Here is a 26,549-nt window from a genome sequence, read left to right as displayed (position 1 = left end):
CGCTCGACTCGGCGGGCAGCGCCGCCCAGCCCTGCCGTCCCCCGCCATTTCGCACCGGGACGGGAAGACGGGAAGGCGCGGAGCGGGAAGGACAGCGGAGGGGGCGCCGCGGCACGGCGGGCCGGCAGCTCCCCGGCACCGCCACACAGGTACCCCTTACCCCCGCGCCCGAGCCGAGCCGCGGCGACCCTCTCCCTTCCTTCTTTCCTTCCCCCTTTCCCCTCCGAGGAGCGCAGCCCCTCCTCTCACCCCCTTCCCTTCCTCATCCCGTCCCTCTTCCTCGCCTGCCCCTTCTCCCCCCCCTCCCTTGGCCGGCATCCCCTGGAGCCGCATTCCCGGTGCTTCCCGGCGAGGGGACAGGTGCCAACGCCCTGCGACCCGGTGCCACGCCGACGAACCCCCCCTTCCCCCCCCTTATCCTCCTATATTTATATATATTCCCCCCCTCCCCTTTCTCCCAAAATCCTCCAAGCAGGAAAGTTCGGGCGGGGGCGCCCGGGGGTCCCGCTGCTGGGCGACCCGGAATTAGGAATTAAAAGGGAACACCGCCCCAAAGTGTGTGGGGAGCCGTCAGGATCAAGCCCTGCTCTCCCGGCCCCTTATCCCGGCACTGGAGGCGCATTCCCGGCTGGGAGGCTCATCCCGAGGGGCTCCGGGACGCTCCTTAAAAACCCGGGCGGGCTCCCGGAGCCACCGGAGGGAACCAAATCCTTGAACCAGTTTATTCCCGGCACGGGATACTGCTCGACCTTTCCCAGAATTTAGCGTATTTTTTACTTATTTAGTGTATATTTTACTTATTTAGCGTACTTTTTATTCATTTGGTGCATTTTTTACTCAATTGCTGTATTTTTCACTCATCTTATGTATTTTTTACTCAATTGCTGTATTTTTTTTTACTTATTTAGTGTATTTTTCACTTATTTAGTGGTTTGGGTTTTTTTTAATCCCTTCGTAATCGCTGCCTCCCAGCCGAGCGCCCGCGCTGCGCTCCCTGTATATATAACGTTTGAGAATTCCCTCATCCTCCTTTTTTGTCTTGTCTTCCAGGGAGGGAGCTGCTTCCCGCTGTAAATAGTGGGAGGAACGAGAGGCTGGATGAGAACGCACCGGCAGCATCCTCGTTAGTGGGAGCCCGGCTCTGCTTTAATGTTGGTTTCTTTGTCGTCAGGTCTGCTAAAAAAATGACAGAATATAAACTTGTTGTGGTTGGAGCTGGTGGTGTAGGGAAGAGCGCCTTGACAATACAGCTAATCCAGAACCACTTTGTGGATGAGTACGACCCCACAATAGAGGTAAACAATTTCATCTCGTACTTGTGGAGAGGGATTATCAGTAATAATGGTGGTTGTTTGCTTTTGGACACTTCAACCACAAGAACAAGGCTTTATAATCAAAAGAGCTCAAAGATAATGGTCTGCACCGCACCAGCGTTGGAGAAGAAATTGCTGTGCTGCTTCTGGCTGTGGAGCAACAGCTGCAGTAAAAAAATTAACAATTTGGATTCATTGAAAGTGTGGTGTTAATTGCCATGTTTGCTTGGACAGTTTGGATGCACGTGTTTAGGATCTCAGTGACAAGGTGTTTGCCAAACTCATTTGCAAATGCTTGGCAAAACACTTAGTGGCTTTGAGCAGCCTCTTAAATGTGACTTTTTTTTCTTTGATGAGAAGGAAAACCTTTTAGTCCTGAAATGTATGTGCCAGTCTTTCTCATTTCTCAGTGCAAAAGTGAGAAATGTGTCCTGGAATGTTACGGTGAATGAAGCAAAAGCCAGAGCCTGTCTTAATTTTTTTCTTTTCTAATACACACCAGTGCACATTTCTGTATCTAGAAAAATTGTTCTAAGATAGCTGCTGTAGTGGATTCTTTGAAATACATGGCACAGTACCTCAGAGTTTGAAATTGTATTTAAGCTTTAAAAGTTGTGCTATTTTAAAGCTTTTTAATGAGCAAACAAGCTCTGCCTTTTAAATATAAGAAAAATACTGGTGTTGTCTAACATCTCCTGTGGATCATTGCATTTAATAACCTCAGACTCTATAAAAGGAGAAATGACACCATAATTTACCCAAGATTTTATGTTCCCAGCACTGAGGCTCTGCAGCCTGTGACTTCATTTATCTGTTTATACAGTGAGGCACTTCCAAACTCACTTGAAGGAATCACAAGGGTTTAAATCTGGGCTTAAAATGGAGACTTGGGAAGTGCCTAAGTAGTGATTTTCAGGTAGGCACAAGTGAAAGGAGACAGTGCCCTGAGGTGTAGAAACATGTGTTTAGTGAAGGCCTGAGTTAAAGTGCCCCAAATAAGAGTTGTGTTGGTTCTCAGGTTACCTTAAATGTGCCTTTGTGTCTCCTTGTCTCTCTGTTACATGGCCAAATAACATCATACTTGCAGAAGATTTTGTGACTAGATCTGTGGAGAGAAGAGTGTTTGACTTATACCAGGAGAGCAGCTCTTTTTCAATTGCTAAGAGGGAAATCTTAAAACAACAGCCACCCAAAACACTCTTAAAAACCAGAAAACACACGAAATCTATTGAGAGGAACAAGCAAAATGGGGATTTTACTTTTCCTGCGAAAGGAACTTTGGAGGATGTTGGTCCTTGGTGCTTGTTCCCAATTATCTGGGTTTCTCTTAGGTTAGAGGTGTGTTTAGGCACCACAGAAAGTGCTGTGGAGGTTCTGTCTTACAAGTTGTGACTGTGTAAACAATTCAGGAACACAGGAACCTAAATGTCAGTATTCCTAAATCACTTGGGGGATTTTGCTACTCAACACGCTGAGTGTTTTGAGGAACAACAAATGCATTTTAATGTAAAATAATAACATGAAAATACAGTTCATTATAGAATGAACTTAAAAATCCCAGAACTGTCTTCTTTGTTCATAGAATCATAGGATAGCCTGAGTTGGAAAAGACCTTCAAGATCATCCAGTTCCAACCTCACGCCATGAACAGGATACATTCCACTATCCCAGGTTGCTCAGATCCCCATCCAGCCTGGCCTTGAACACTTCCAGAGATGGGGCAGCCACAAAATCAGCAATGTGCAGGATGACTGTGGTGTGGTCCAGAATCAATACTAAATTAATTTGTTATTAATTAACCTAATGGGGTTTACACCAGCATTTACAACTTGTCACGTGCAACAGTATTAATATTCTACCCTTACAAGTTCTTGTCTACTATTTACTGGTTTTATCTTCTAAATTCTGAGGCCTTGAGGATGGAGATTTGTCCTCCTACTCATGTGGTAAATCACCTTATGTGTGCTCACAGTGCTGTAATCATGTAGGTAAGCAATAATTCAGTAATAATAAGAGTGGGCTCTGATTTAGAGTAGCAGATAAAAAAAAAAAGATTGGGTTTAAATGCCTCAGTCCATGCCTGGGCAGAATCCCACTCAGCAGAGAAGGGCTGTGTGATGGTGGTTCCTTTGTAGATGCAGTTGTGGTGGTAGGGGCTGGTCAAAGAGCAATAGGTGTGGAGTGGTTTTCATGCAGTATGAGGAAATAAGACTAAAATTGCCTTGATTTGTAAATGGTAACAGTTCAGATAGTTTAGTAGTGTCACTGCTATTGTTTGTCACTTAATACTGTTTCTTTCATTGCCATACAGCAAAATACTGGTTTTCCCCCACAGATCATCCAGCTAAATATTTTGGGGTAGTCAGAGAAGAGAGTTTAGTGTTTATGATCTATTCCATCACTACACAGTTATTGAATAATTCTAAATCTTTCCTGTGATTAACAGACTGAAACTCCATACTTCTGGTATTCTGGTGCTGTGAAGAGAGGAAAAAGATACTGGTTGCCTTTACAGTGTCCTTGATGCTGCTGTTTTCAGTGGAATAGACCTGATGGTTCAACAATAACCTGCTTGGAAAATGTCAAGTTTCATGGCCTGCTTGAGTATTTTATTTACTTACCTCCCAGCTTAGCAGATGGCAGGGCAGGGGGAGGAATTAAAATGAGTGTTTGGGTGGCTACAGTTACTCAAATCTCTGTGTTTCACAGTTTCATACCTTTCTTGAAGTAGGTCTCCGAGCATGGATTTACAGCCAGGCGATTTTAAGTGTTTTATTTTAAATTCTGTGTGCAGTAACCCTTGGAAATCTGCACAGAGCAGTTGGGCCAGTGCCCTCTACCGGCCGAGACTTGTTAAATCTTGTGATAATGCAGTTCAGATTCATTTTATTTTTATGAATTTCACAGCTTCAGCGTGTTTTAGGGCTAAAAATCTGTTATCTTTTAAACGTCCCAGAGAAAGAGAAGCTTTCCCAGTTGCTTGTCAGGGGTTTTAAAATTGGATTAGCAAAAATCCCTCTGCTGATTTAGGAATACTGATATTTAAGTCCGTGTTCTTAAATGACCTGTGCACTTGTGAAACTCCCACCAGTAGCTTTAGTCTGAGTAGCTGTGATATTTTAACATGAAATCGCTGGTATACTGGATTTTTTACCAAATAATAGTTACTTGCCTAGATGGGATTTATTAAGCAGTGGGGTTTTTTTAAGCTAAATTCCTTATGTAGAGTAGAGCTGAGATTTCATATCACGTTTTCTTACCAGTGCTTGTGAACAGATGGAATTACTACTCCTTTAACATAATTCATGCTGGTTTTTATGGCTTGTGTAAGGCCAGTAAAAGCAGGTTAAGTGATCAATGATATTAAAAAAATTACACAGTTATGTCAGGTTTGTCCAATTGCAACTTCAAATTTGGAATTGGTATGACTTATGAATTAACTTCTAGTTTGCATTTTGTTTTTACTTAGTAGTCTTAATGTCATTTCAAGTTTGGTGTTTTGCAAGGGGGAGGAGGGAAAAAAAGGCAAAAAAGCAAAATATTTATAATTTCAGTAGTCTGGAAGGAAATAATAAGCTTGAATTTTCTCTCTTTTCCTTCTACCTCAAATCCCCTTTCTAGGTAGTGACAATGTTTTCTCCCCAGAAGTGGCAAAACAACTTAGCATCTCATAATACTGCTTTATCCAGATGCATCTTTGCTGCTACTGCTAACACAGTAGACATGCTAAAGCCAGCAGTTTTTAAAGTGATTTTTCTTCTCTCTTAAAAAATGATTTTCGTTGACGAAAATTACTTAAAGCTTTTGTTTAGAGCTCAGTTGAGGGGAATTTCTTTCCCTTTGAAGTGCTGAGATGGAAAGGAATAGTACAGGCTTTTCAAGAACTGCTTTTCATATTTTTAAACTAACAGTCAAATGGCAAGAAGAGAAAATGAAGGCTTTGTAAATCTGTCTGGTATAAAGAGAGAAGTTCTACTAGGCCTTCACTGTGAACTGTGATAAAGGTATCCAGGGACACGAGGGATCTACTGTTGAATATAAGTGACTTGGCATGAAGATTCATCCTTTGGGTTTGTTTTTTTATGTTTGGGGTTTTTTTTCCTTTTAAGCAGTGAGATAGAATATTAACCTTATTTTAAAACATCTTGGAGCTTGTACATTTGTCTCAGCTGTATCAAGAATTAAACATGGCTTATGTACGTTTCTAAAGCAAGTTACCTGCTTCTTACTTGAACACTGAGTTTGCACTTCTGCAAAATAAATAGTTCCAAAATCATGTTGGAGGTAAACTTTTTTCCTTTAAGGTAAACAGTCAATGTTGTTTTACCTGATACTGTTAACTGTCACCCAGGCTCAAGGTAAATGTGAGATTACAGAGTTTGTTTAGTGTAAGATACTGATTCTATACAATTATCTCCTGCTTGTTTCTCGGCATGAGCAACAGGGAAGGAGAGAGCCTTGTGTAAAACCACAGATAGATAGAAAGTGCCCAGGGGTGGGTGTACTGTGCCCTAAAATGGGTCCAAAGGAAGGAAGACAATGCTGAACTCATCTTGAAGCTGGCTAGAATTACAGTTTTAAATCTTTACTTCCCTCCCCAATAGCTTGGGTTCACTCCTGTGTGGTGTTCAAAAAAACAGCAGCAATATTGTGTTAATCTCTAGCTAAGGAATCTGAAAACTGATACCAAGATTTTGTGTTCATACTTGTTTTTTGTTACAAGTTTAATGAGAATAATTCATGGGGCTGTTTGATGATGTATTTTTAAAGCTTATTGCCCTGGTTTTATTTAAATTATAGAAGTTATTGGGCAATGTCTTTATCACTAAAGCTATGTACTCTTGAAGCCTAGCACTCAAATAGACATTAATATCCACTTGTTGGGACTTTGTAAAGAATTCAGCCACTTGAATCAGTGACCTGAAAGCTTTGATTTGATAGCACTGAAATAATTTGTTCTGACATCTCTATGAACCAACCCATTGGGGCTTTTATGTGACTCTGTCTTGGCTAAAAAGCTTGAACTTCAAATATATCAACTCAGCTTTGATAACTTAATAACAAATTTCATTATATACACCTGCTTAGGAATACAAAACAGATTTCCTGTCCCAAACACTGAAGGGTTTTTATTTTGCACAGCTTTTTAAGTGGCATGGATTTTTGGAGTTGCCTTGCTCTTGTGTATTCTTTCTGGTTTATTATTTTGTGCATTGTTGTGGCACAATGATTTTGTAAACACCTATAGAATGAAGGCCAAATTTGAGTTAAAAAAATTCGGTAAATTGAGTGAGCTTAAACACAGTCCAACCTTTTAAAATCAGGATATCAAGCATCTTCCATTCTTCTATTAACAGAGACAAAAGGGGAGATGCTTTTGGTCTGGATCCAGTTTGTTCTTTTTGTGCAAAATAAGAAATGAGGACACTTCCCTTTGTGTGTGTGTGTGTACAGGTGCACTGTTGCTTGGAGAAGATTTGGGATACAAACAAGAACGTGTCCTTTCAGTGCTCTTTCCACCTGTGGATTTCTGCATACACCTAAATATGAGACACTTTTCCTATTTGCCCATCTCTAAAGTTGACTTTTAAGTGTTTTCAGTCATTCTTATTACTAGTAAATGATTTTAATATCTCCAGAGCTACTGGTGTTCGAAATCTTATTTGTTTGTGTTTAATCAAGGTGTATTTTTTTTTCTTTTCTTAGGATTCCTATAGGAAGCAAGTAGTAATTGATGGAGAAACCTGTCTCTTGGATATTCTGGATACAGCAGGTCAAGAAGAATACAGTGCAATGAGGGACCAATATATGAGAACAGGGGAAGGCTTCCTATGTGTGTTTGCTATAAACAATACAAAGTCTTTTGAAGATATTCACCATTATAGGTGTGTATGTGCAAAAATGATTGACCAGCTCTTGTATTGGGTGGATATGGTGCTTGTTATTCCACTAGATAATCTCTTATGAAATAGCATATAAGGGAAAACTTGCAAATTGGCAATATTGCAACTTATTCATGCATTTTTTTTTTTTACCGGGAATTTTGGGTAGTCTGAAAATCTGCCTTGTTTGCAACTTAGGCAGGTAAAATACTGGAAGCTCCTCTGGTATGAACTAATGAGATAAAAACCAACCTGTTATTAGTTCCTTCATCTTCTCTTTTTAAAAATAATCAGTGAAAAATATCAACTCACACTTTCTTGTCAACTACACTAACACAGAGGTAGAAGCAGTCTCTGGTGATTGCCATCCCAGATCACTTAGTAACCTACTATTATCCTGAATTTTCCTGGGGTATGCTGATAGAAGGGAATGCAAATCCCACCAAAGATCACTGAGTTTAGCAGCATCTAAGTCCCAAACACATAATGTTAAGCTATTCATAGTTAGGCATTTATAATAACATTACAAATGGGTTTCCTCTGGTTGTAGAGGAAGAAGGGAAAAAGGCAACCTAGATGGGAAGGCAGAAGTAATGAAATTAGTGATTTTTACTGGAGATTCTTGAGAAGTACATCTAACTAGTATTTCAAGATGCTTTCTAACTAGTGGTTGAAGGGACTCTTACCAAATCTCTCTGTGGAGAGCCAGACCAGTGGTCTTCAAACTTTAAAAACACCTGTCTAAACGCAGGCTTTGTAAGGCTGTCTTTAATTAAAAAGAAAGACCAATCACAACTCCCTCCCCCCCCCAAACCAAACCAAACCAAAATCAAGATAAGGGGCATAGAGCTTTTGGTAGTGTTTTATCTTGGCAGACAAATTGAGTATTGTGAGTGCTGAGTATGAGAGATAAGTAGTAGGGTTTATACCAGAACTTCTTAGGCTAGTTCTGGAAGTAGCTCTTAAAAACTTCAAAAAATGAAAATGAAAAAAACCCTACAGAATCTGTAGTAGTTTGCAAAATGTCAACCTCTTTTTTTTTCCCTTTTTTAGAAGAATGATAAACTTGATAGTGACCTGAGTAGTCAATTTATTTTTAGTGGCTTCTAATAGTGTATGTGTAATAAATGGACATAAAAAATGATTATGGAATTTGTCAATTTAATTTTTTTAATTGTTTTAAAATTGGCCTTATAAACCATTATTACTAACACCTGTTAAATACAATCTGTCTTTTTTTTTTCTTTTTAGGGAACAGATAAAGAGAGTTAAAGACTCTGAAGATGTCCCCATGGTGCTAGTAGGAAACAAATGTGATTTGCCTTCCAGAACAGTAGACACAAAACAAGCTCAGGATTTAGCAAGAAGTTATGGAATTCCTTTCATTGAAACATCAGCAAAGACAAGACAGGTAAAGGTCAAAACTTGCCAGATGCAAAAGCAGAGCTCTCATCTGAATTACCATCATGTTAATTATTCTCTAGGCAATTCTCTTTGACAATTGCATGGTCATGTCAATGGATATATTTCTCCAGATTGGAAATCCTTGTGGTGTCTCTTCTTTCTGTCAACTGGTAATTGTTTATTGATGAGTGATTGGCTTCAACTGCTCAAGCTCAGAGTCAGACCTGACCTGCTATTGCTCTCCTCTCTCGGGTGGTTGCAGCATTCTGAGTGTTCTGGTAGGTTTTAACAGAATAAAAGCACTTCTGCTCAGAGGTGAAATGCTTTTTTTTCCTCAGCAAGAGGATTAAACAGACAAACAGCTAATTAGTTTATTCTGGTTTAAGTGTTCTTATTAATAACAAAAGGAGTTTTTCCATGAGGCATTGATTCTATGATTAGATATGCTTGATATACCTTTTTATAGCTAAGCAATTGACCATAAGGCTTTTTTTTAAAATTACTGGATTAATTGTTTGTGTAAACCAATATTTTCCCAAGACTTTAGAGCTCACTGTTGGTTCATTGTACCCCTCTGGTACAATAAACTGGTCCTGTCAGTGCTGTCAGGGTTTGTGAGGACAAAGGTGGTATCTCTGTGCACTCAGGAGAAAAGAAACTAAGCAGATAGAGATGGAACTGGTTCAGTACTTCTGGAAGAAAGCAAATGCTGATATGTGGTTTTTCTTTTAGGAGTGTAAAGATTTACTATCAGGACATATTAGATGAGGCCTGAGTGGCCAAGTAGCTCGTGCTCTCTGCATAATCAGAGGTGTTATGTGCAAGCTCAGAGTCAGGAATCAGGTGTAGCAGAAAATAAGAGCAGAATGCTGCAGTTTAAGCAACTGCTCAGTGCAGTTGCTAATCAGGTTCAGCTACATCACTTGGCAGAATGTCCTCATAGACAGTATCTTAAGTTATTTTTGGATCTGAGAAGTGAATATTTTATTAGTGCAAATTTGCTATATGCACCCAAGTTTTTGGCAAGTTGAAACTTGGACTATTTAGTAAAACCTTACAAAGGAACTCTGACTTTTGGCAACAGAGGAAGTCTCTGTTAGGTAGAATTAAAAAAAACCGAGGCAGAAGTACAGAACTTTATTGGCTGAGAATAAATAAGGCCACAAAAGTGTCCTGAAGAATGATATATAAGTGGACTGAATAATTACAGTGTCCTTATTTGGAAGGTCCTGTGTTAGTGTCTGGCATGAAGATGGAAGGGGAAAAAAATAACTGAAATTACATTTGAGGCTTGAAATAATGGAATTTCTGTATTAACATGTAGACTTTACTTTGTTCTGTCTGTTTTATAGACCGTCAGGCTTTGGGAAAATAATCTTTTGGCATAGCCACTTTTATTAAAAGTATGTTGACAGGATGGTGTATTTTCCAAGATTTCCTTCTCCCCACCCCACTTGCATTTACTCCTACAAGCAGCCCTACCATGCCTGGCCAATAAAAAATCACAGGCTCAAAAATCACCTGTCCTGTTCAGCATTATAATCTGGTTTTTACATAAAGCAGCACGTGCTCTTTAGTGTTTCAGACTTCCAAGAGGTCTCACAGAGGTTTGTACTTGTTTCAGAGGACACGAGATCAGTCAGACATGAACTGTCATCCTGTAATTTCACTCTTATCTGTGATTTTATATTTCTGGAGGTGCCAATTGAAATGCTGTGGGAAAGATCTGACTGTTGGCTTTTGTTTTTTCAAAGCTCAGCTTTACACGCTCTACAGATAAGGAGCCCCTAAAGGCATCTCATGGATATTTTAAAATAAAGATGCCCAACAGCCTCTTTTGGGCATGTTGGCTTCTAAAAGTTGGCACCACTGGCTGCTGGTTCTTCCCCAGTGCTCTTCATAATATGTTGTATCATGAAACTGCTTCATAACATGCTGTGTTAATAAAATATTTTTGAGAAGACAAAAGGGAATTGGAAGAAGAACCTGATCTTTAATTATAGTAAGATCATCCAAATATTAGTGTATGTGATTATATATATGTGTGTGTGTGTGTATACACTGCATGTACATATAATTTTTCAGTCACATTGTCATATGTAAAAGAAATAATATATATATATATATAAATATATATAAAAACACACACATGTTCTTCCAAAGCAGTTTTACATTAGAGGATTCAAACCATGGTGTGAACTGCATGTGGCCCACGAAATATAGTTTTGTTCAGTCTTTGTCTAAAACTGAATATAAGTAAAAATCTCATGCAGAATGAGGGCTCAGTTCCATCTAAGTCAGTTTTTAGGATCTTCAGAAATTCATAGGCAAGGTCAGAAATAGGAAAGAGAAAAGCACAGAAATGAAGTGCACAGATAAGCTGTTCTAAAAGTTATTGTGTTTGTTTGGTTCTGACAATAAAGATGCAAACTTTAATTTACTGCAAAAAGATTTGTGTTTTACACCAAATACCTGTGTGAGTTTTCATATAAATCATTGAGTTCATCAGTGAAACATCGGCCTAGTGGATCCTACAGCTTGGCTACAGGGATTATTAATTTATAGATTATTAATTTCTTTAGTTAGACCACTGACTGAAATGAATATAATGTAATTTATGAAAAAGAGTGACAGTCCTGTTTCTGAATATAAACACATGGCAATACTGGTGGTTTTGTAAGGCAGCAAGACTGTGGGACTTTGTTTCCCTTGGAACACTTCAACTTTCCTGCTGGTGTTGAATTCAAAGGAAAAGCAGAGAAATGACATTATTGTAAGCATAGTAAAGGGTTTGCCAAAGCATTATGTCTTGTGGTCGAGAATGTGGACTTAAACACACTTTTGAAGTGTGTAATGAAGAAGTTGACCTAAATCACAAGGATGCTGTTAAAGAAGAATTTGAGTTATTTCAGCTGTCTGGTGTACAATGGGTTAGGCCACAACCTTGTGATGAAAGGAAGTTGAGAACCTGTGTCTGGTTTGATGAAGTAACAGGGGCAGTATTTGCAGAAATTCATTCCTACATCTCAGCTAAAATTCAGGGATAACTGGTAACTTGCTTTGCTTGAACCATTTTGAAGGGATTTGCCATATCTGTTTAATGACATGTTTCACACCAAGCCATTTTTAATTGAGTTCCTGGGTGCAGGTTTCATCTTAAAACTTCATTTTCAATCAGTTTTAACTCAGTCACACTTGACTCTGTGGGTTCAGTTTTTTCATGTCACTTGTCTCGTGTGAGGTTCAGCTTTCCTGAAAAAGCTTAAATCTTTCCCAGAAACAAGGCCCCAAGGAAGGAAAAAGTTTTGGTAATGGTGACACATATTCTGGCCTCCAGCTTGTGAGTGACTCCAGGATGCTGAGGAAACCAGGTTGTTATTTATCTCATGTAAATATAAAGGTCTGCAGCACAAAGACACGTGCAGAATGGATAATTTTAATTTTATTTGTCCAACTGTTGCTTTTAGAAGACCCACCTGTGATAAAGGGTATAAAGGTGGGCCCAGGACACTTTTGAGGTGTTGAGGTTAACTTCTAGTAGTTCCTTTTAAGTGCTGCTTAGAGAAGCAGAACATGTGAAAATTCATGTTTGTACTTTGATCTGTATTTGAAACAGCCTTTCTTTGCACATAGTCATATTTTAAATCGAGTGTTTGGCTGTCATTCAGGAGTCAGAAGCATCTTGAAAATGTTACCTCAAGGTCATGGGTTCTTTGGGCTGTAAGTTTTTAATAATTTAATAACTGCCAAGGAGTATTTTTGCTTCTGGTTCTGACAGCTAAAAGAACTGGTTAATCTATTTTATATACATGGTCATTGCTCACTAAAGGAAAATGTACTAAAGAATCTTAGAAGCAACTGGTATTAAAATGACCTAAGTTTGCAAGGCTGGCACCTGGCTCTCTAAAATGTCACCTTGTGCTAATGGAATTAGCAAATAAGTGTCTGTACAGATTTTTCATCAGACTGTTCTTGGTGGTGGCAGCAATAGCAATTTCTTTTCTCACTCTGTGTCTCTCCGTCTCTCTGCATTGCTAAAGCAAATTACAGCTCATATTGGTGATGGGAAAGTTGGCAATAAATGTTGACTGAAGAATTGTTACCTAATTATTCACGTGAAAGCTCCATAATCAAATTACACATTTCTACTGCAAAACAGTAGATGTGCAAAAACGTTGATTCTTGTGTAGCCTGTGCTTTGGCACGTAGCAGCTGATCAATGATTCCTGTCTCCACTTCAGGAAGAAACTTCCATTCCTTCCAGAAAAACATGAAAGTATGAGCTTTACTTGGGTTTTGCCATTTTTTCTGTAATGGCTCTCAGACCTGGAATGCGAGACTTGTCGCCTTGTCCGTACTTCTCCACATCCTAACAGGGCACATTATGTACATACAGAGAAATACAACCCACTAAATAAATCTAATTAATTTAAATCTTCAAATTTGTAGTTCAAAAGAACCCTCAGATGAGCAGCACTGTGTTAAGAATGACTCTTCATGAATGACACAGGTCACGCAAAATGACCCAGTGACTGTGGCAGTAAATGGTAGTTGGTTTTTATTATTAGCTGCATAATATGAAGATGAATTGGAGAGATAATTTGGGGAGAGTATGCCAAATAAAAGCCCACATTGTGCATTGGGTAGTAATAAAGTTTGGGGGCTTAAATGGTGGTGCTCTTTTCCACGATCATCAGTCTCCTCTGGGTTTATTTTCAGATGATGAGTTTGTATTAAATTAAGAACCTTGTTGATCTGATTGAGGAGACAAGTAGTGAGATGGATAGAAAGGCAGAGGAGACACTTGTTCTCCCCTTGAAAAGCTGCAGCAAAACATTTTGCATCTTGTTATAACAACAAGAACATCTTCACAGATTCATCTAAATGTTTCAATTTATGCGCAGTTTAAAATAACAGATATTATAACTTAAAGTTGGTGCTGTACCTGTATATATCGTATTTGGTTAAAGACATCTTCAGTCTTTATACTTTTTAGTTGAAAATTAGTTAGAATCTTCCTTAGATTAGAAGTTAGTTAGAAGTTTTATTTCTTCGTAACCTCTTGGGAAATTACCCTGTGAGACTTTTTCTATACTTTGTTAGTTTGTTACACAGATTTTTGTGAAGAAAATCTGCCTTCTTTTATAAAAACCAGACCATAAACAAGCTAACTTTTCTTTTCCCAAACAGTAATAAGTTCTCACTTTGGCTAAGAAGTGCAAGTTAGGTGGTTAACTGTGTGTGTTTGTTGAGTACCCCCCAGTTAACAATCTGATAAGGTTTTGTGCCTCCTAAATACATTCATAGCCACAGAAATATGGGAAATTATTCAATAACACAAGCAGTATTATTTTCAGTGTGGTATGCAATGGAAGAAAATAAGTCTTAATCTTTTTTTGGCCAAGTATTACCATGCACAGAAAAAAAGGGGAGCTTGAAGCATATATATGCACAATAATGGGTCTCCTCTGCTTGCATTAAGAAGTATTTATCCAGCAGCAAATGAGCAAGCTCAGCATTTTGAATACATAAACGAAGATCCATACACTTCTCTCAAGTAAAGCTCATCATTTCAGTGGGTTTGTTGCATTTTTTCCCCCCTTCCACGGGTGTCCCAGCGTGTCTGAGTTATTAATGAAGTGGTTTTTTAAGGAGTTGTGTTTTACAATGCAGAGAGTGGAGGATGCTTTTTATACATTGGTGCGAGAGATCCGACAGTACAGAGTGAAAAAAATCAGCAAAGAAGAAAAGACTCCAGGGTGCATGAAAATTAAAAAATGCCTTGTAATGTGACAGGGTAAGTTTTGTAGTGTAACAGGGTAAGTGGAACTAATCACTTGCCAAATAAAAATGATTGATCGTGCCGTGCAAATCAGACGTTCTGTGGTTAATTATGATGTAATTTAAGATATAAAATCAATCAGATCTCAGTGTCCTCAATAATATTCCTGGCAAACACCCAGGTGCTATGGATTTGCTTTGTTTCCTGGGGTTTTGATAAGTGGAGTAACACAATATATCGAATTCTCCATCTGTGACATGGAGACCTGGTTTTGAGTCTGAAGAAGCTGAGGGGGAAAAGTTTTATTAGAAATATATTGCAGATGCTGTTTAAGTGAATATTGATTGATTCTTCAGGTTGATGAACTGAGGGGAGAAGATCACACAGTTCTTCTCAGATGCAGAATTAGGAGGTTCCTAATCCAGCAAGAAATATCTGGCTGGTGTACAGGTTTTCCTAGTTCTCAGGCCCTTCCTTATGCCAGGCTATTTTTTCCTTGTTTTTTTTCCCCAGCTTAAAAAATTTACTTTTACCATTTCCAGAAATACATTAGTTTTCTTTTATTTTGGTCAACTGTAATGTCCTGAGTGATGCAGATTTGGAAAAAATAAGGTTTCACCTTTTTTCTTTGAGAGCCCATACAAGGGGGTCAGGGCTAAATTTCCCATTGTGTAAAAGAAAAACTATTCCCTTTTCAAGGTGTGTTTTCATACAGTGATGTAGTGGAATTTGACTTGTATCTTTTGTCAGCAGTGAATATTGTTGAGTTTGTGGTGTTTGTTGTTGGGTTTTTTTTCCTCTACCTTATTTAGAAAACAGTCTTGGATATAAGATTCCAGAACCTCAAGAGTCTGCTCAGGGAAGGAAATGTTTGCCTTTATCCTCTAGGTGGTATAGACAGTCATTCCAGCAACTCTGTATTTAGGAAGTTATGGTGGAGAAAGTGTTATCTAAAATTATTATGGTACAGATGTAGTTCAGTGGAGATTTGAGTGGAATAAGAAATCTGGCATTTAGAACAGTGTTCTGTGAATAATAAAATTGGATGGTCCAAAGTGTTTTGCTCTTCTTGGAATAGAGTTGGACTCTGATCCTTGTGGATTCCTTCTAACTCCAGAGTATTCTGTGATTGTTTTGTCTTCTCGCTACCTCCAGGATGCCTTAGTTATATTAGTCTTGGTAATATACTGAATTACAAGGTAACTGAAAACTTTGACTACCCAGGTTGCCATTAAGCTGATGCTTTCCAAGAGTTTCGTTCCTTTGGCTGTTACACAGTAAAGCAGAAAGTACAGAACATCTTTTTCTCCATCTGTGATTTTTCAACCAGCAAGAGGAAAGTTCTGTAACTCAGTGTAAAATCCTCAAAAGAGCTGTTTCTTGAAAGCATCCAAGTTTGTACATAAAAAGCAGACTGGTTTCTCCAGGGTGTAAATTAGACATCCAGATAATGTCACTCAGATTTGAGCGCAGTTAATAGTGGAGAGTTTGAATTACAAAAGTTCTGGATTTGAATTTAAAAATGTCTAGATTCTTGACTAAACTTGTAATTAAGTGATTTCTTCATAGTAATACAGAGGGGTACAAATAATTTCCTCATTACTGATACATGTGTGTATGTATGTATCATATATAAAAAAATTACAAAAAAGAACTACAATTTAAGACTTGTTTAAGGGTTTGTTTTTGGGGCTGGGGTATTAAGGAATTCTGAATTCTTTATGAATTTGGTGTTTCTTATTGATAGTTCTTATAGATAGTAACCATACAAGCACATCTACAGACTTCTCCACAGTCATGGGACCATGCAGTGCTCCAAAGAAAAGCTGTAGCCAGGAGCAGGCTGTTCTGTGGGAACAGTTCTGACATTTTTGTTCCCCTTGCCTTTCTTAGTTGCCCTTTGGAAAAACAAATGGCAGGAGGAGCAAATTCTCTCAATGCACCTTTATTGAGGCAGTGGGGTTTAGTTCTGAGCCTGCATGGGGAATTGTGAGTTTCTAATCTGAGCCTGGATTTAAAGCACTCATTCAGTACATCTTAACTTTCCAAAAAGCTTGCACACAATAACTCCATTGTTAGGGGGAGGAAGGTCAGCTGCCTGCAGCCCCTTCCTGCTCAAAGAGCTGCCTGGAAAGGTTTGCCTGCCTTTGATCTCACACCATGGATGCCTTTAGGGACCTTCTGTAAACAGAGTATCCACTCCCTACATTTAAAATTTAATGGACAGGCTGGGAAGTGAAAGACCTCACTTGATCTCGAGTTCTCCACTTCTAACTCACAAGTGTTCTGAACAGTAGTTTTGTGTGTCATGTTGGATTAATTACCTGAATTGAAGGTGAATTGTGGCAGGGCCAGACTACTAAGTACATCATCAATAATTAGTGATTTACAAAGGTGTTAATGCCAGGATGAAAGCTGAGTCAATTCTGCAGCCTGGTCTAGGGAAAGCTGTCCCTGCCCACCACAGGATCGCTGAAGATCACTGGCTGATCTTGAAGTTCCTTCCAACCCAAACCATTCTGTGATTCTGTTTTGCAGCATGTGCTTTGAAAGATCATCATCTTGGTAGAATAAAAATTTCAACCTTGATGATGAAGTCATGTGTTTAAAGGTCCATAATAATATCTGGATGTTACTTTGTACAAGTTATTTTCTCTGCATTTATTTTAAAACCAGTTTAGTGAGGAAGAAAGGTTGCTCATTTGAAGACTTAATTTGCAGGTTTTAAGTGTGTCTCATTTGAAGACACCACTGAAAGCAAACGAGCTGAAGACACCAAGTGAAAGCCAGTTCTGAGTGGTGGTTCTGGAAGGAAATGTAGAACATTGTGCAGATGTTTTTTTTATACCATTCTTGTGTTCTAAGGAGGAAACCATTCTTCTCTCTGTTGTGATTTTTTCTTAATGTTGTCCTCCTCCTTCTTAATACCAAGACCTGCACTAGAATCACTTTGAACTACACCATTTCCCTACATGAATATTGCTAAATATTCACTTTGTGCAGTAATGCTGAAGATATAAGCAAATAGCTCTCTGTAAAATAACACCAGGCATTTTTAATTCTCAAAGGATTAATGGGGGACATGACCTGCATTCATTTTATATTGGTCAGTAATACCTCAGAATGTAGAACAGGTTATTTGCAAGGTCTTGCAATATAAAAAAGGGTGCTATTAATACTGGGAGATAGACTGCCAAAGACTTTGAACATCAGTTACATGTAAATGTTTCATGAACTTGAAATTTTTAATTAAATTTAGCTTATACTGGAAGTGTTGCTTTTGAGTGAAGCTGTCTAACACCTCACTGTTGTTTGGACTTCTCATATTAAATTTTAGCACCACTTGGTGTTTGGCTGAAACAGTGAATTAGGAGATTTCTGGCTTCTGTTGTGTGTTTTTCAGAGTTCACTTTCAGTTCTTTACTGAAGTAGGCATAGAGGAGTAAAACAGAACGTTCATTTTTATTGGCAGCTTGAAGGGAAACTATTTGGCTGACAAGAGGTAGGAAGCTGCCTGCCAGTTGTAGGGCTGAATTTCTAGACCCAGTTCTGCAGTGGTGCATTTGGCTGCTGAGATCCAGTAACATTATCCAGCTATTTCTGATCCCTCTAAAAGATATCACAAGGAGTAAGGCAGCAAAGAATCAAGGAATTTTTTTTATCTTCAGGATTTTATGACTGCTTTACTTGAATTATTAAAGGTAATATTTATTGGGATTTGAAGCAGCCTGAAAGCTAGGCCATAAATTGTTGGAGGTAAATAGGTTCTTATATAACGTTGTACTTGATAATGGTTCATATCAGGTTCTTGAATATACTACTCTCTTTTCACCAGTTCAATTTTTTCAGCTATAATTAGCCCCCAAAATAATGAAAAACTACTCCATATGAACAAACATTAGCTTTTGTGTCTGTAGCTGAAGTATTGGAGCCGTGGAAATTTTCAGTGACTGTTCATGATACAGCACCAGAGATAATGTGTTCCACGTGCCTTTAACTATACAGGTTGAATAGACTGATTGATCAGGTCATTATTTATCACTGGGACATGGCATTGATTTGATTGATTCGCATATGTAAAGATTTGTAAAATTGTGATGTGATTACTGTATCGGTGTGCCTGAGAAATGATTTGAATATGCATATTAACCATAACTGTGTCTTTGGTGTTGAATTATTGGTACAAATACTTGAATTTCCTTTTCAGAGCTCCATAGAGATTATTAAGGCATAAACTAAAGTAGCTGATGCTTCACAACTTCCCTGTGAGGGTGATGAGGCCCTGGCACAGGTTGCCCAGAGAAGCTGTGGCTGGCCCCACCCTGGAAGTGTCCAAGGCCAGGTTGGATGGGGCTCTGAGCAACCTGGGCTAGTGGAAGGTGTCCCTGCCCATGGCAGGGGGTTGGAATGAGATGATCTTTAAGGTCTCTTCCAACCCAAGCCATTCTGTGATTCATTGATAATATATAATCTAAACGTGTGGTACTATCTGTATACACACTTTATAGACACTAAACTTTTCTAGCTTGAGGTGGGACAACATATGCCCTCTTTGAGATGGAGAAGAGGGCAGTGCACACTATAGTACTTTCCTTACCACATAAATAGTGGAATTTGACCTGTGCTCAAGCCCTGAGCAGGAATTCACCTGCAAGATGCCCTAAGCCCAGAACTCAGGAGAAGAACAGCCTGTAGTCAAGATTAATTGTTCAAAGGATGGCAGGCAGCAAAACAGCTGCTGATTGAACCCACTTCACCTGGCCAGGACAGGTGGACACAGATTATAATTGTTGATCTGATCCTAATGTGTCCATGTTTGTATCTTTTCAGGGTGTTGATGATGCCTTCTACACGTTAGTCCGAGAAATCAGAAAACACAAAGAGAAGATGAGCAAAGATGGTAAAAAGAAGAAAAAGAAGACAAAGACAAAGTGTATAATTATGTAAATACAATTTATCCTTAAAAAGTACTGAAGTAATTTTGTACATTACACTAAATTATTAGCATTTGTTTTAGCATTACTTTACTTTCTGCTTCATGATCCTGTTAGCTTTACCTGAATGCTTGTTTTAAATGACAGTGGAAACTTCATTCCTCTTAAAAGTGCCAGTATTCTTTGACTGTTGGTTCTTGAACTAGCAATGCCTGTGAAAAAAACAAACAAAAAACAGAAAACAAACATTAAACCACACACAAAAACCTGAGAACTGTCTTAGGACTCTTTGGTGCATGCACAGTTGCTAACTTCCTGTTTTTCTTACTGATTGTGAACTTCTGTGTGCAAAGCAAACAATGAAATGATGCTCTACACATTCTAACATCCCCTGTAAATTTGTTGGGTTTATAAATCCGGTTGGGAAAAAGGACTAGTTAGCAAGAGACTCTCATTTCAGCCTTTCCTTTACTTTAGACTGATTATTGCAATAGAGAGAGACCAGAAGCCTTTATAGTCTTCCTGTAGATTTTGCTTCTAGGCATCTAGTCTTGTAGCATTTCAGATCAACTTTAATGAATGTAAAGATAAAAACTTTCAGAAAAAAAAAAAGTTTCACTGCAATTTGTCACGGTCACTCCTTAAAGACTCTATTTTTTCTATAAAAAGCAAAGAAAAAAGTAAAAAAAAGACGACAATGCACATCTGGCAATGGAAAAAGTAAAAGTTCTAATTAGGTTGATTTGCTCTTGTTAATGCATTGCTTTAAGACCTTCACTGACTTTTTGTGTCTGAAGATCAAGGTGAAATCCCCCCAGCATCAAACCTTTAAGTAGCTTTGTTCAGTAGGTGCAGGATTTCACCCTTAGTGTCTCTAGGAAATACTAAAAAGCCTTAACAGATAAGTTGATTCAAATTCTTAGGTTAATTCATACATGGACCCAGAATTTACCCTAAGAATTAAATCAGAATTAATCCTAAATTATATAGTGGAGTAAAACCATTATTTCCCCCCCCGCCCAAGAGTGGCATTAAATATTTCCAGATGCCCAAGTTTTGTGCAAAATAGGGGAGAAATCTTAAATTCTGGTAACATCAAATGAGTGAATGAATGAGTTGAATTTAGCTGCTTCATGCAAATAATTTTGGAATCCACTATTCCATAGAAATGGTGTGGAATTTGCACAAACTGTCAGCATGGTTTCCAGCGTCAGTGTTGTTTGTGTGATGTCCGTGAAGTACTAGTTTTGTTGCACAGATTTAATGGTTGGTGAGTGGCATTCCAGTGTCTATCATGAAGCTAGGCCAAGATTTTAATGTTGTCTTTCTCTGTGATTAAGTTCTCTTGTGATTTTGTTTTCCCTTCCCCCTCCTTTTTTTTTGTTTTGTTTTGTTTTCTGATTGGAATTAATGCAGGATTTTTGCAGGAGCTTTCAGTTTTTGGTACTGCAGTAGCCTAGTTATTCTGCACTGAAGCACGAGCCAGTAGTCCCAGTGTTGCCAGTTCCTGTTGTCTCACTGTAAATGTGGAGTTTGTTCCATTAGAGCTTTGGTCCCTGAAGGTTCACTTCATAGTAGCCAAACTCAGCTGCAGAGGAACATTTGAAGATGTGGCTCTGGTGTGCCCAAATAATAAGACACAAGACATCGAAGTAGGATAGTTCAGGACACTGGACTGGAAAGCTGGGAACAGGGAAGAGCAGCATTGCCCTAAGGTACACCTAAACAATTCCATGGAAATTTTACACAGGTATGTAAAAATTGCACTGTGTAACTTGGACCATTTCTGTGATGCCAAAGGTGCAGCTGCCTGAGAAAAGTATTATTTTGCTTCTACAAAAAAAAATCCCGGAGTGACTGTTGGAGGTGGAGAGCTGCAAAGCTGGCAGGGAACACATCCTGTATGTTCTTTAATTTCCATGTGGCTGAGGGAAATCATGCCTTTCCCTGCCTGTGCCCCCCATTCCCCACCCTTCACCAAAACCCCCTTCCCTCCTTTCAGCTTTGATGTGAAACGTCGATAATGAAATATTCTGAAAAACAGCAACAGGAGAACCTAATGTTATCTTGTAAGGACCAATAAGAACAGATTCTTGATGTCACAAAGTATTTCAGAGCTTCCAGGGTTAAAATGTGTTGGAGACAGTTATTTGCACATTTTAGACACTCTTGACTATACATGGAGAACGTAGCAAAAGTTGACAGTATGCCTTGAGCAAATGGAAGTAATCTTAAGGTTGCTTTAATTTTGGTAACTGAGTCACACTGCATGTAAAATTAGGGCTGGTCTAAAATTCTGACGTTCAACTAAATACTGTTAGGAAATTGTAGCTGAAATGTCTTATTCATCAAATGTGGATTTATATAGCTCTACTATAAAGCTATATGTAGGCTAGTGTTGGGGTTTTGTTCAGCAAATGTGATCTGTAGCTGCCAGTCTGATTAAATTATTACAAAATCCATTTAGATTAGCCCTTATTTACTAAAAAAAAAACCAACAACCAACCCCAAACCACATCCTTGCTGCCGTTGTGCAGTTTTGTCTTAGTATTTGTTGCGATTTGGTGAAGCATGTTGGACTGCAGCTTGCACAAGTTGATCTCTTCCTTATTGTCTTGCCCTACCTGAGATGCTTTCCCAAAACATCCCTGGGTGCTTGTCTGTCCTGAGAGCAACTACTGAATGACCCTGTGAGTCACTGACCACGTTAGCACGTGGAACTGCCATTTGTCAGGGAGTAACACCTTCTTACCGTAGCTTTATGTAACCCTGCTTAACACCTGTATCATTGGTTTGCTCCAAACTCAATTATTCTGACCAGTTTCATTGCCCTAAACTTTTTTGCTAACTGAGAAGTGTGGACGGTCACAGTAACAGGATCTCTGAAATGGGTAAATACTGACACACACAATCTTCTGCTCTTGTCTATACTATGAAGCAATACAATTATTACCTTCAAAGACCATCAAACTGTAAAACAAATCATTTTGTCTCAAGTTTACATAAAGCTACATAGATGGTAAATCTTTCCTAACATTTCTTTATTCCACTGTCTTGTTGTTTTCATGTTGAAAATACTTCTGCTTTTTCCTCTTGAGTGCCAACTTCTTACTAGAATGACTTCTTAATGTAATATGTTTACCTGGAATGTATTTTAACTATTTTTGTATAGTGTAAACTGAAACATGCACATTTTGTACATTGTGCTTTATTTGATGTGGAACATATGCAGTGTGATCCAGTTTTTCCATAATTTGGTTGTGTGACCTCAGAATGTTGGTCATGCCAGACATTAAGTTAAAAAAAAGGAAAAAAAAAAAGACCACTGTTTGTTTTAAAATTTTTAATGTTTTTAGGAGTATGTGCTGTGAGGTGATCTGGAATTTGTCATTTTTTTGTCAAACTGTACTGCTCCTATTTATTGTAATGTAATAAAAAATAGTTATTGTGAGTTTCTGTCCCAGCTTCCTTTTTCTCTGCAAGAATTTCGGTGCCTCATCTCGGTAATGGTGCATTCCACGAACTGTGTGTGTTTGGCAGTTGTTCTCCCTTTATTTCTTGCATTTCTTCAGGTGCTACCTGTCCCAAAGCTGCTGTCCCTGCCCCTGGGTGTTCCCTGCCTCTCCCAGGGAAGGTGTAACTGCATCTTTATTTCTGAGGAGCTCATTTGATGTGCAAGGGCTGTTTTTCACATCAGTGTGGCACTAGGAACTGAATTGCACTTTTGTCACAAGGCAGTGTACCCTGCCATCGTTTTTTAAATTGTCTTCCCGGATTTTGTGTGTGTAGTGACTTTTGTGTGGTAGTGAATCCCTCCCCCTGCCTCCTCAGGCGTGGTCTCAGCAATGCTCGTTAGGCCTTGCTAAGGAGTGCTTGGGCTGAGCTCCTCCTGAGCTTACCAGGAACACTGTTCCCAGTTGTCTTAGGGAGCTCCTGGTTTTTAACCAGCCTTGGAAACATCCCAAGGGGAGCAACATTTCTGTTATCAAGCTTTCAAAGAAAGTTACCAACCTGAATTGTGCTCAGGATGGAAAATTACTGTGACTAAATCCAGCTCTCCTGTGGATCTGTAAGCAGCAGACCCTCGGAGCTCTCCTGGAACACACCAGCACCTCCCTCTGAGTGGGGCCTCCCAGAGCCAGTGAACTCTCCAATTTGGAGGAGCAATAGCACTGAATTCCAGGGGAATTTTTCACAGGTGTATACTTCCTATGTACTCCTTTAGGTCTGTGTGAGTGTGGATATCCTACAGCAAATGTGCCGTGAATGTTGCTCTCCTAGATTCTTAAGTACTTCGGATTCGTAAATAAAATAGGCCTATGAGTTACTGTTGTGCTTACAGTAAATTCTGTAAGAGCCTTTTGTTAAACCGTGTAAATCAAGCTATCAATTAAGTGCTGTTAAGTTTAAGTTTAGGCCTAAACCACTGATCAAGTGCAGGGCTAATTCTGGCAAGGAGGTCCAGTCTGAACATTGTGACTCCACAGGAGGATCTCCCTTATTCCTTTTATTCTTACCCTTTCCCATCCTCAACCTCCACGTAGATAATTTTTGGTTGATTTTAGGTTTAGATTGATTACTTTTAGACTTCAGTTTCCTTTTTTTCTCTGTGCTTTAACCACCTAGTGAGTAGTAGAGTGAATTTTGCCAGTGGACTTTGTCATGCTTTTATATTAAACCTGTGTCCGTGGTTCTTTCAGTGACCCTAAAATACTTACTTGTGACAGTGTGAAGACTTGCTACTGCCAACAGCTCTGCTGCAGTGATTCCTTACCTATATTTCAAAGATTATTTCTATCTCCAGTGTTGTTTAGTTGGTGGAAACACCAACCAACCCTACAATGTACAGAGTATCAGATCTGGCACAAGTCTGTGCAAGTCGAGCCAAGGCCTGCAGAGATACCCTGGAGCAAACAGCCATGGCCAAACTTCTCTTCCCAGGGCAAAGATCAAGTTATCCATTCCTGCTGCAGCAGTTACACAATCAGAAATCAGCAGTAGCAGAAATTGCCTTCAGGGCCCAAGTGCTTAAACCATTGTTGTTCAAACTCACCCCTTTCCTGACCCCAAAGTCATCCTCCTAACACAGGAAGGTGGTGCCTCTGCAAGTGAAGCAGATGAGGTTAAAAGCTTTAAGAATTGACTTTCAGAGAATCACAGAATTGTCAGGGTTGGAAACAACCTCTGGAGATCATCCAGTCCAACCTCCCTGCCAAGGCAGGGTCACCTGGAGCAGGGGACACAGGAACATGTCCAGGTGGGTTTGGGATGTCTCCAGAGAGGGAGACTCCACACCCTCCCTGGGCAGCTGTTCCAGGGCTCTGGCACCCTCAGTGCAAAGAAGTTCTTCCTCATGCTGAAGTGGAACTTCTTGTGTTTTAGTTTGTGGCCATTGCTCCTCATCCTGTCACTGGGCACCACTGAGAAGAATCTGGCTCTATCCTCTGACATCAGAGATCTTTATATGCATTGTTGAGATCCCCCTCCATCTTCTCCAGCTCCTGCAGTTTCCCCTCATAAGACACACTCCAGACCTCTAAATATCTTTGTGGCCTCCACTGGACCCTCTCCAGTAGCTCCTTGTCTTTCTTGAACTACGGAGACAGAACTGAACACAATTCTCCAAATGTGGCCTCACCAGGGCTGAGTGGAGAACTTTACTTTGGAGAAGGTGAGTGGAAATCAATCATTTAATGCAGAGGACTTTCAGGTTAAGCTTCCAAGTAACAAGCATTAGCACTTTGAATTGACATTCAAACACAATTATGGGGTAAGAAGAGCTTCTGTTAAAGATATATTTTGAAGTGAAACAGAACAGAGCTGTGCAACCACTCCTTCCTGCAAAGTCGTTTCACACCTGAAGTTTTAGTGAAAACCCAACCCAAGCGGCTGCTGGAGGGGAAGCAAAGTCCTAATTTGTACCTTAGAGGGGTTGGAAGGATTTACATTTCATTTCTTTTGAGGTTACATCTCCTTTATTGTCAGTTTTCGTGGATGTGTTGGCTGCATGCACAGTCACCGGTTGTCATCGCTGTAGTAGCGCTGTTTCATGGCCCGGTATTTCCTCAGGAAGTACAAAGCCTCCAGCTCCTTTATAACAAATTCACCCCGTGCAATCAGTTGCTTAATTTTCTCAGGGTCTTTCTCATCCTTGTGTTTTAGGAAAGCTGCTTTCAAACGGCTTCTAAAGTAGTCTGCTCCTTTGGGATACTCCCTTCCAAGGTACAGCAGCTTGGAGGAAAAAAAAAAATGTGTTTTTAATAAACTGAGCGTGCAGTGAAAGAGGTTCATTTTCTGGTTAAGGAAAGTGCTAGTGGCATTTAAGACACTTACATTTTTGTACAGTCTCACCACTTCACCTCTTAAAGAATTGGCCATTCTCACATTTCGGTGAACTCTTTAATCTTGTCTGTTTTTTGGGTTTGTTTGGTTTTTTTACCTGAGGGATAATCAGTTGGACATTAGCCTTCCCTGGGAGTCAGCAAACCCCAGCCTCCTCCTCCCTAGGGCTCCCGTATCCTACTGAGCCCCCTTGGCTCTAACTCCTTATTTTCTGGCTCTACTCTGTCTCTTCCACTTTTGGCTTCCTAATTTTTGTTCCCTTTAGCTGCTCTTTCTCTTCTCCTCTCTCACCTCTAACAGAAAACAAGAAACTTCCAAAAACTTCCAACCACTGTGGCACTTTGTGCTGTTCATCAGCTGCTTTCTTACACCCTCACAGTGCCTCTACCTGCTGGCCTGGCAGCTTCTCTGTGGTCTGCTAGAGAACCATATCTTCATATATACAGTGCTAAATATATAAAAATATAATATCTATTTCTTAATATCAAATATATTATTAAATATATTATTAAATATAGTAACATTAGATACATTTATATTGAATATATAAATATTCTATATTATATTAACAGTTATTATAATAGTCATAATATGTATAATAATGGTTATTTGGATTTATGTATTTTATGTATTTGTGCATTTTTATGTAAGTCCATATATTTACATATTATAGATTCTATATTCATATATTGTATATTCATATACATTTTGTATAGTTAATAAATTTGTACACTATATACTTACATACATACATATGTACATATATATACACACATACATACATGTGTAATGTATATATATGTAATACATATATTTATAAAATGCAAATACAAACATATATAATACACACATATATAATAAATATATACATATAATATGTAAATATATAACA

General features: G+C 39.1%; 2 protein-coding genes across 5 annotated transcripts; one reads left to right on the top strand and one right to left on the bottom strand.

The window, feature by feature from the left end:
* Window positions 1-84: 84 nt before the first annotated feature.
* Window positions 85-22,766, top strand: KRAS (KRAS proto-oncogene, GTPase). Of its 4 annotated transcripts, XM_018083654.2 has the most exons (7): window positions 117-149; window positions 1,051-1,295; window positions 7,020-7,198; window positions 8,447-8,606; window positions 14,273-14,388; window position 15,809; window positions 19,212-22,766. In XM_018083654.2, the coding sequence occupies exons 2-7, from the start codon at window positions 1,185-1,187 to the stop codon at window positions 19,326-19,328; spliced, it is 684 nt and encodes a 227-aa protein (XP_017939143.1). In that variant the 5' UTR covers window positions 117-149; window positions 1,051-1,184; the 3' UTR covers window positions 19,329-22,766. The 4 variants fall into 4 exon arrangements, with proteins under 4 accessions (XP_017939140.1, XP_017939139.1, XP_017939143.1 ...); XM_018083650.2 differs by lacking the exon at window position 15,809 and having other exon boundaries at window positions 99-149; window positions 1,172-1,295; window positions 14,273-14,396; XM_018083649.2 differs by lacking the exon at window position 15,809 and having other exon boundaries at window positions 14,273-14,396.
* Window positions 22,767-25,078: 2,312 nt separating this feature from the next.
* Window positions 25,079-25,779, bottom strand: ETFRF1 (electron transfer flavoprotein regulatory factor 1). Its single transcript, XM_008930916.3, has 2 exons — window positions 25,649-25,779; window positions 25,079-25,546 (listed from the first exon to the last, which is right to left on the bottom strand). The coding sequence occupies exons 1-2, from the start codon at window positions 25,691-25,693 to the stop codon at window positions 25,331-25,333; spliced, it is 261 nt and encodes an 86-aa protein (XP_008929164.2). The 5' UTR covers window positions 25,694-25,779; the 3' UTR covers window positions 25,079-25,330.
* Window positions 25,780-26,549: the final 770 nt, after the last annotated feature.

This window comes from Manacus vitellinus, unplaced genomic scaffold, assembly GCF_001715985.3.
Source record: "Manacus vitellinus isolate BGI_N305 unplaced genomic scaffold, ASM171598v3 scaffold_66_pilon, whole genome shotgun sequence".
NCBI lineage: Eukaryota > Metazoa > Chordata > Aves > Passeriformes > Pipridae > Manacus > Manacus vitellinus.
Note: the sequence above shows the minus strand (reverse complement) of the source record. Positions and strands in the feature narration are given on the sequence as shown.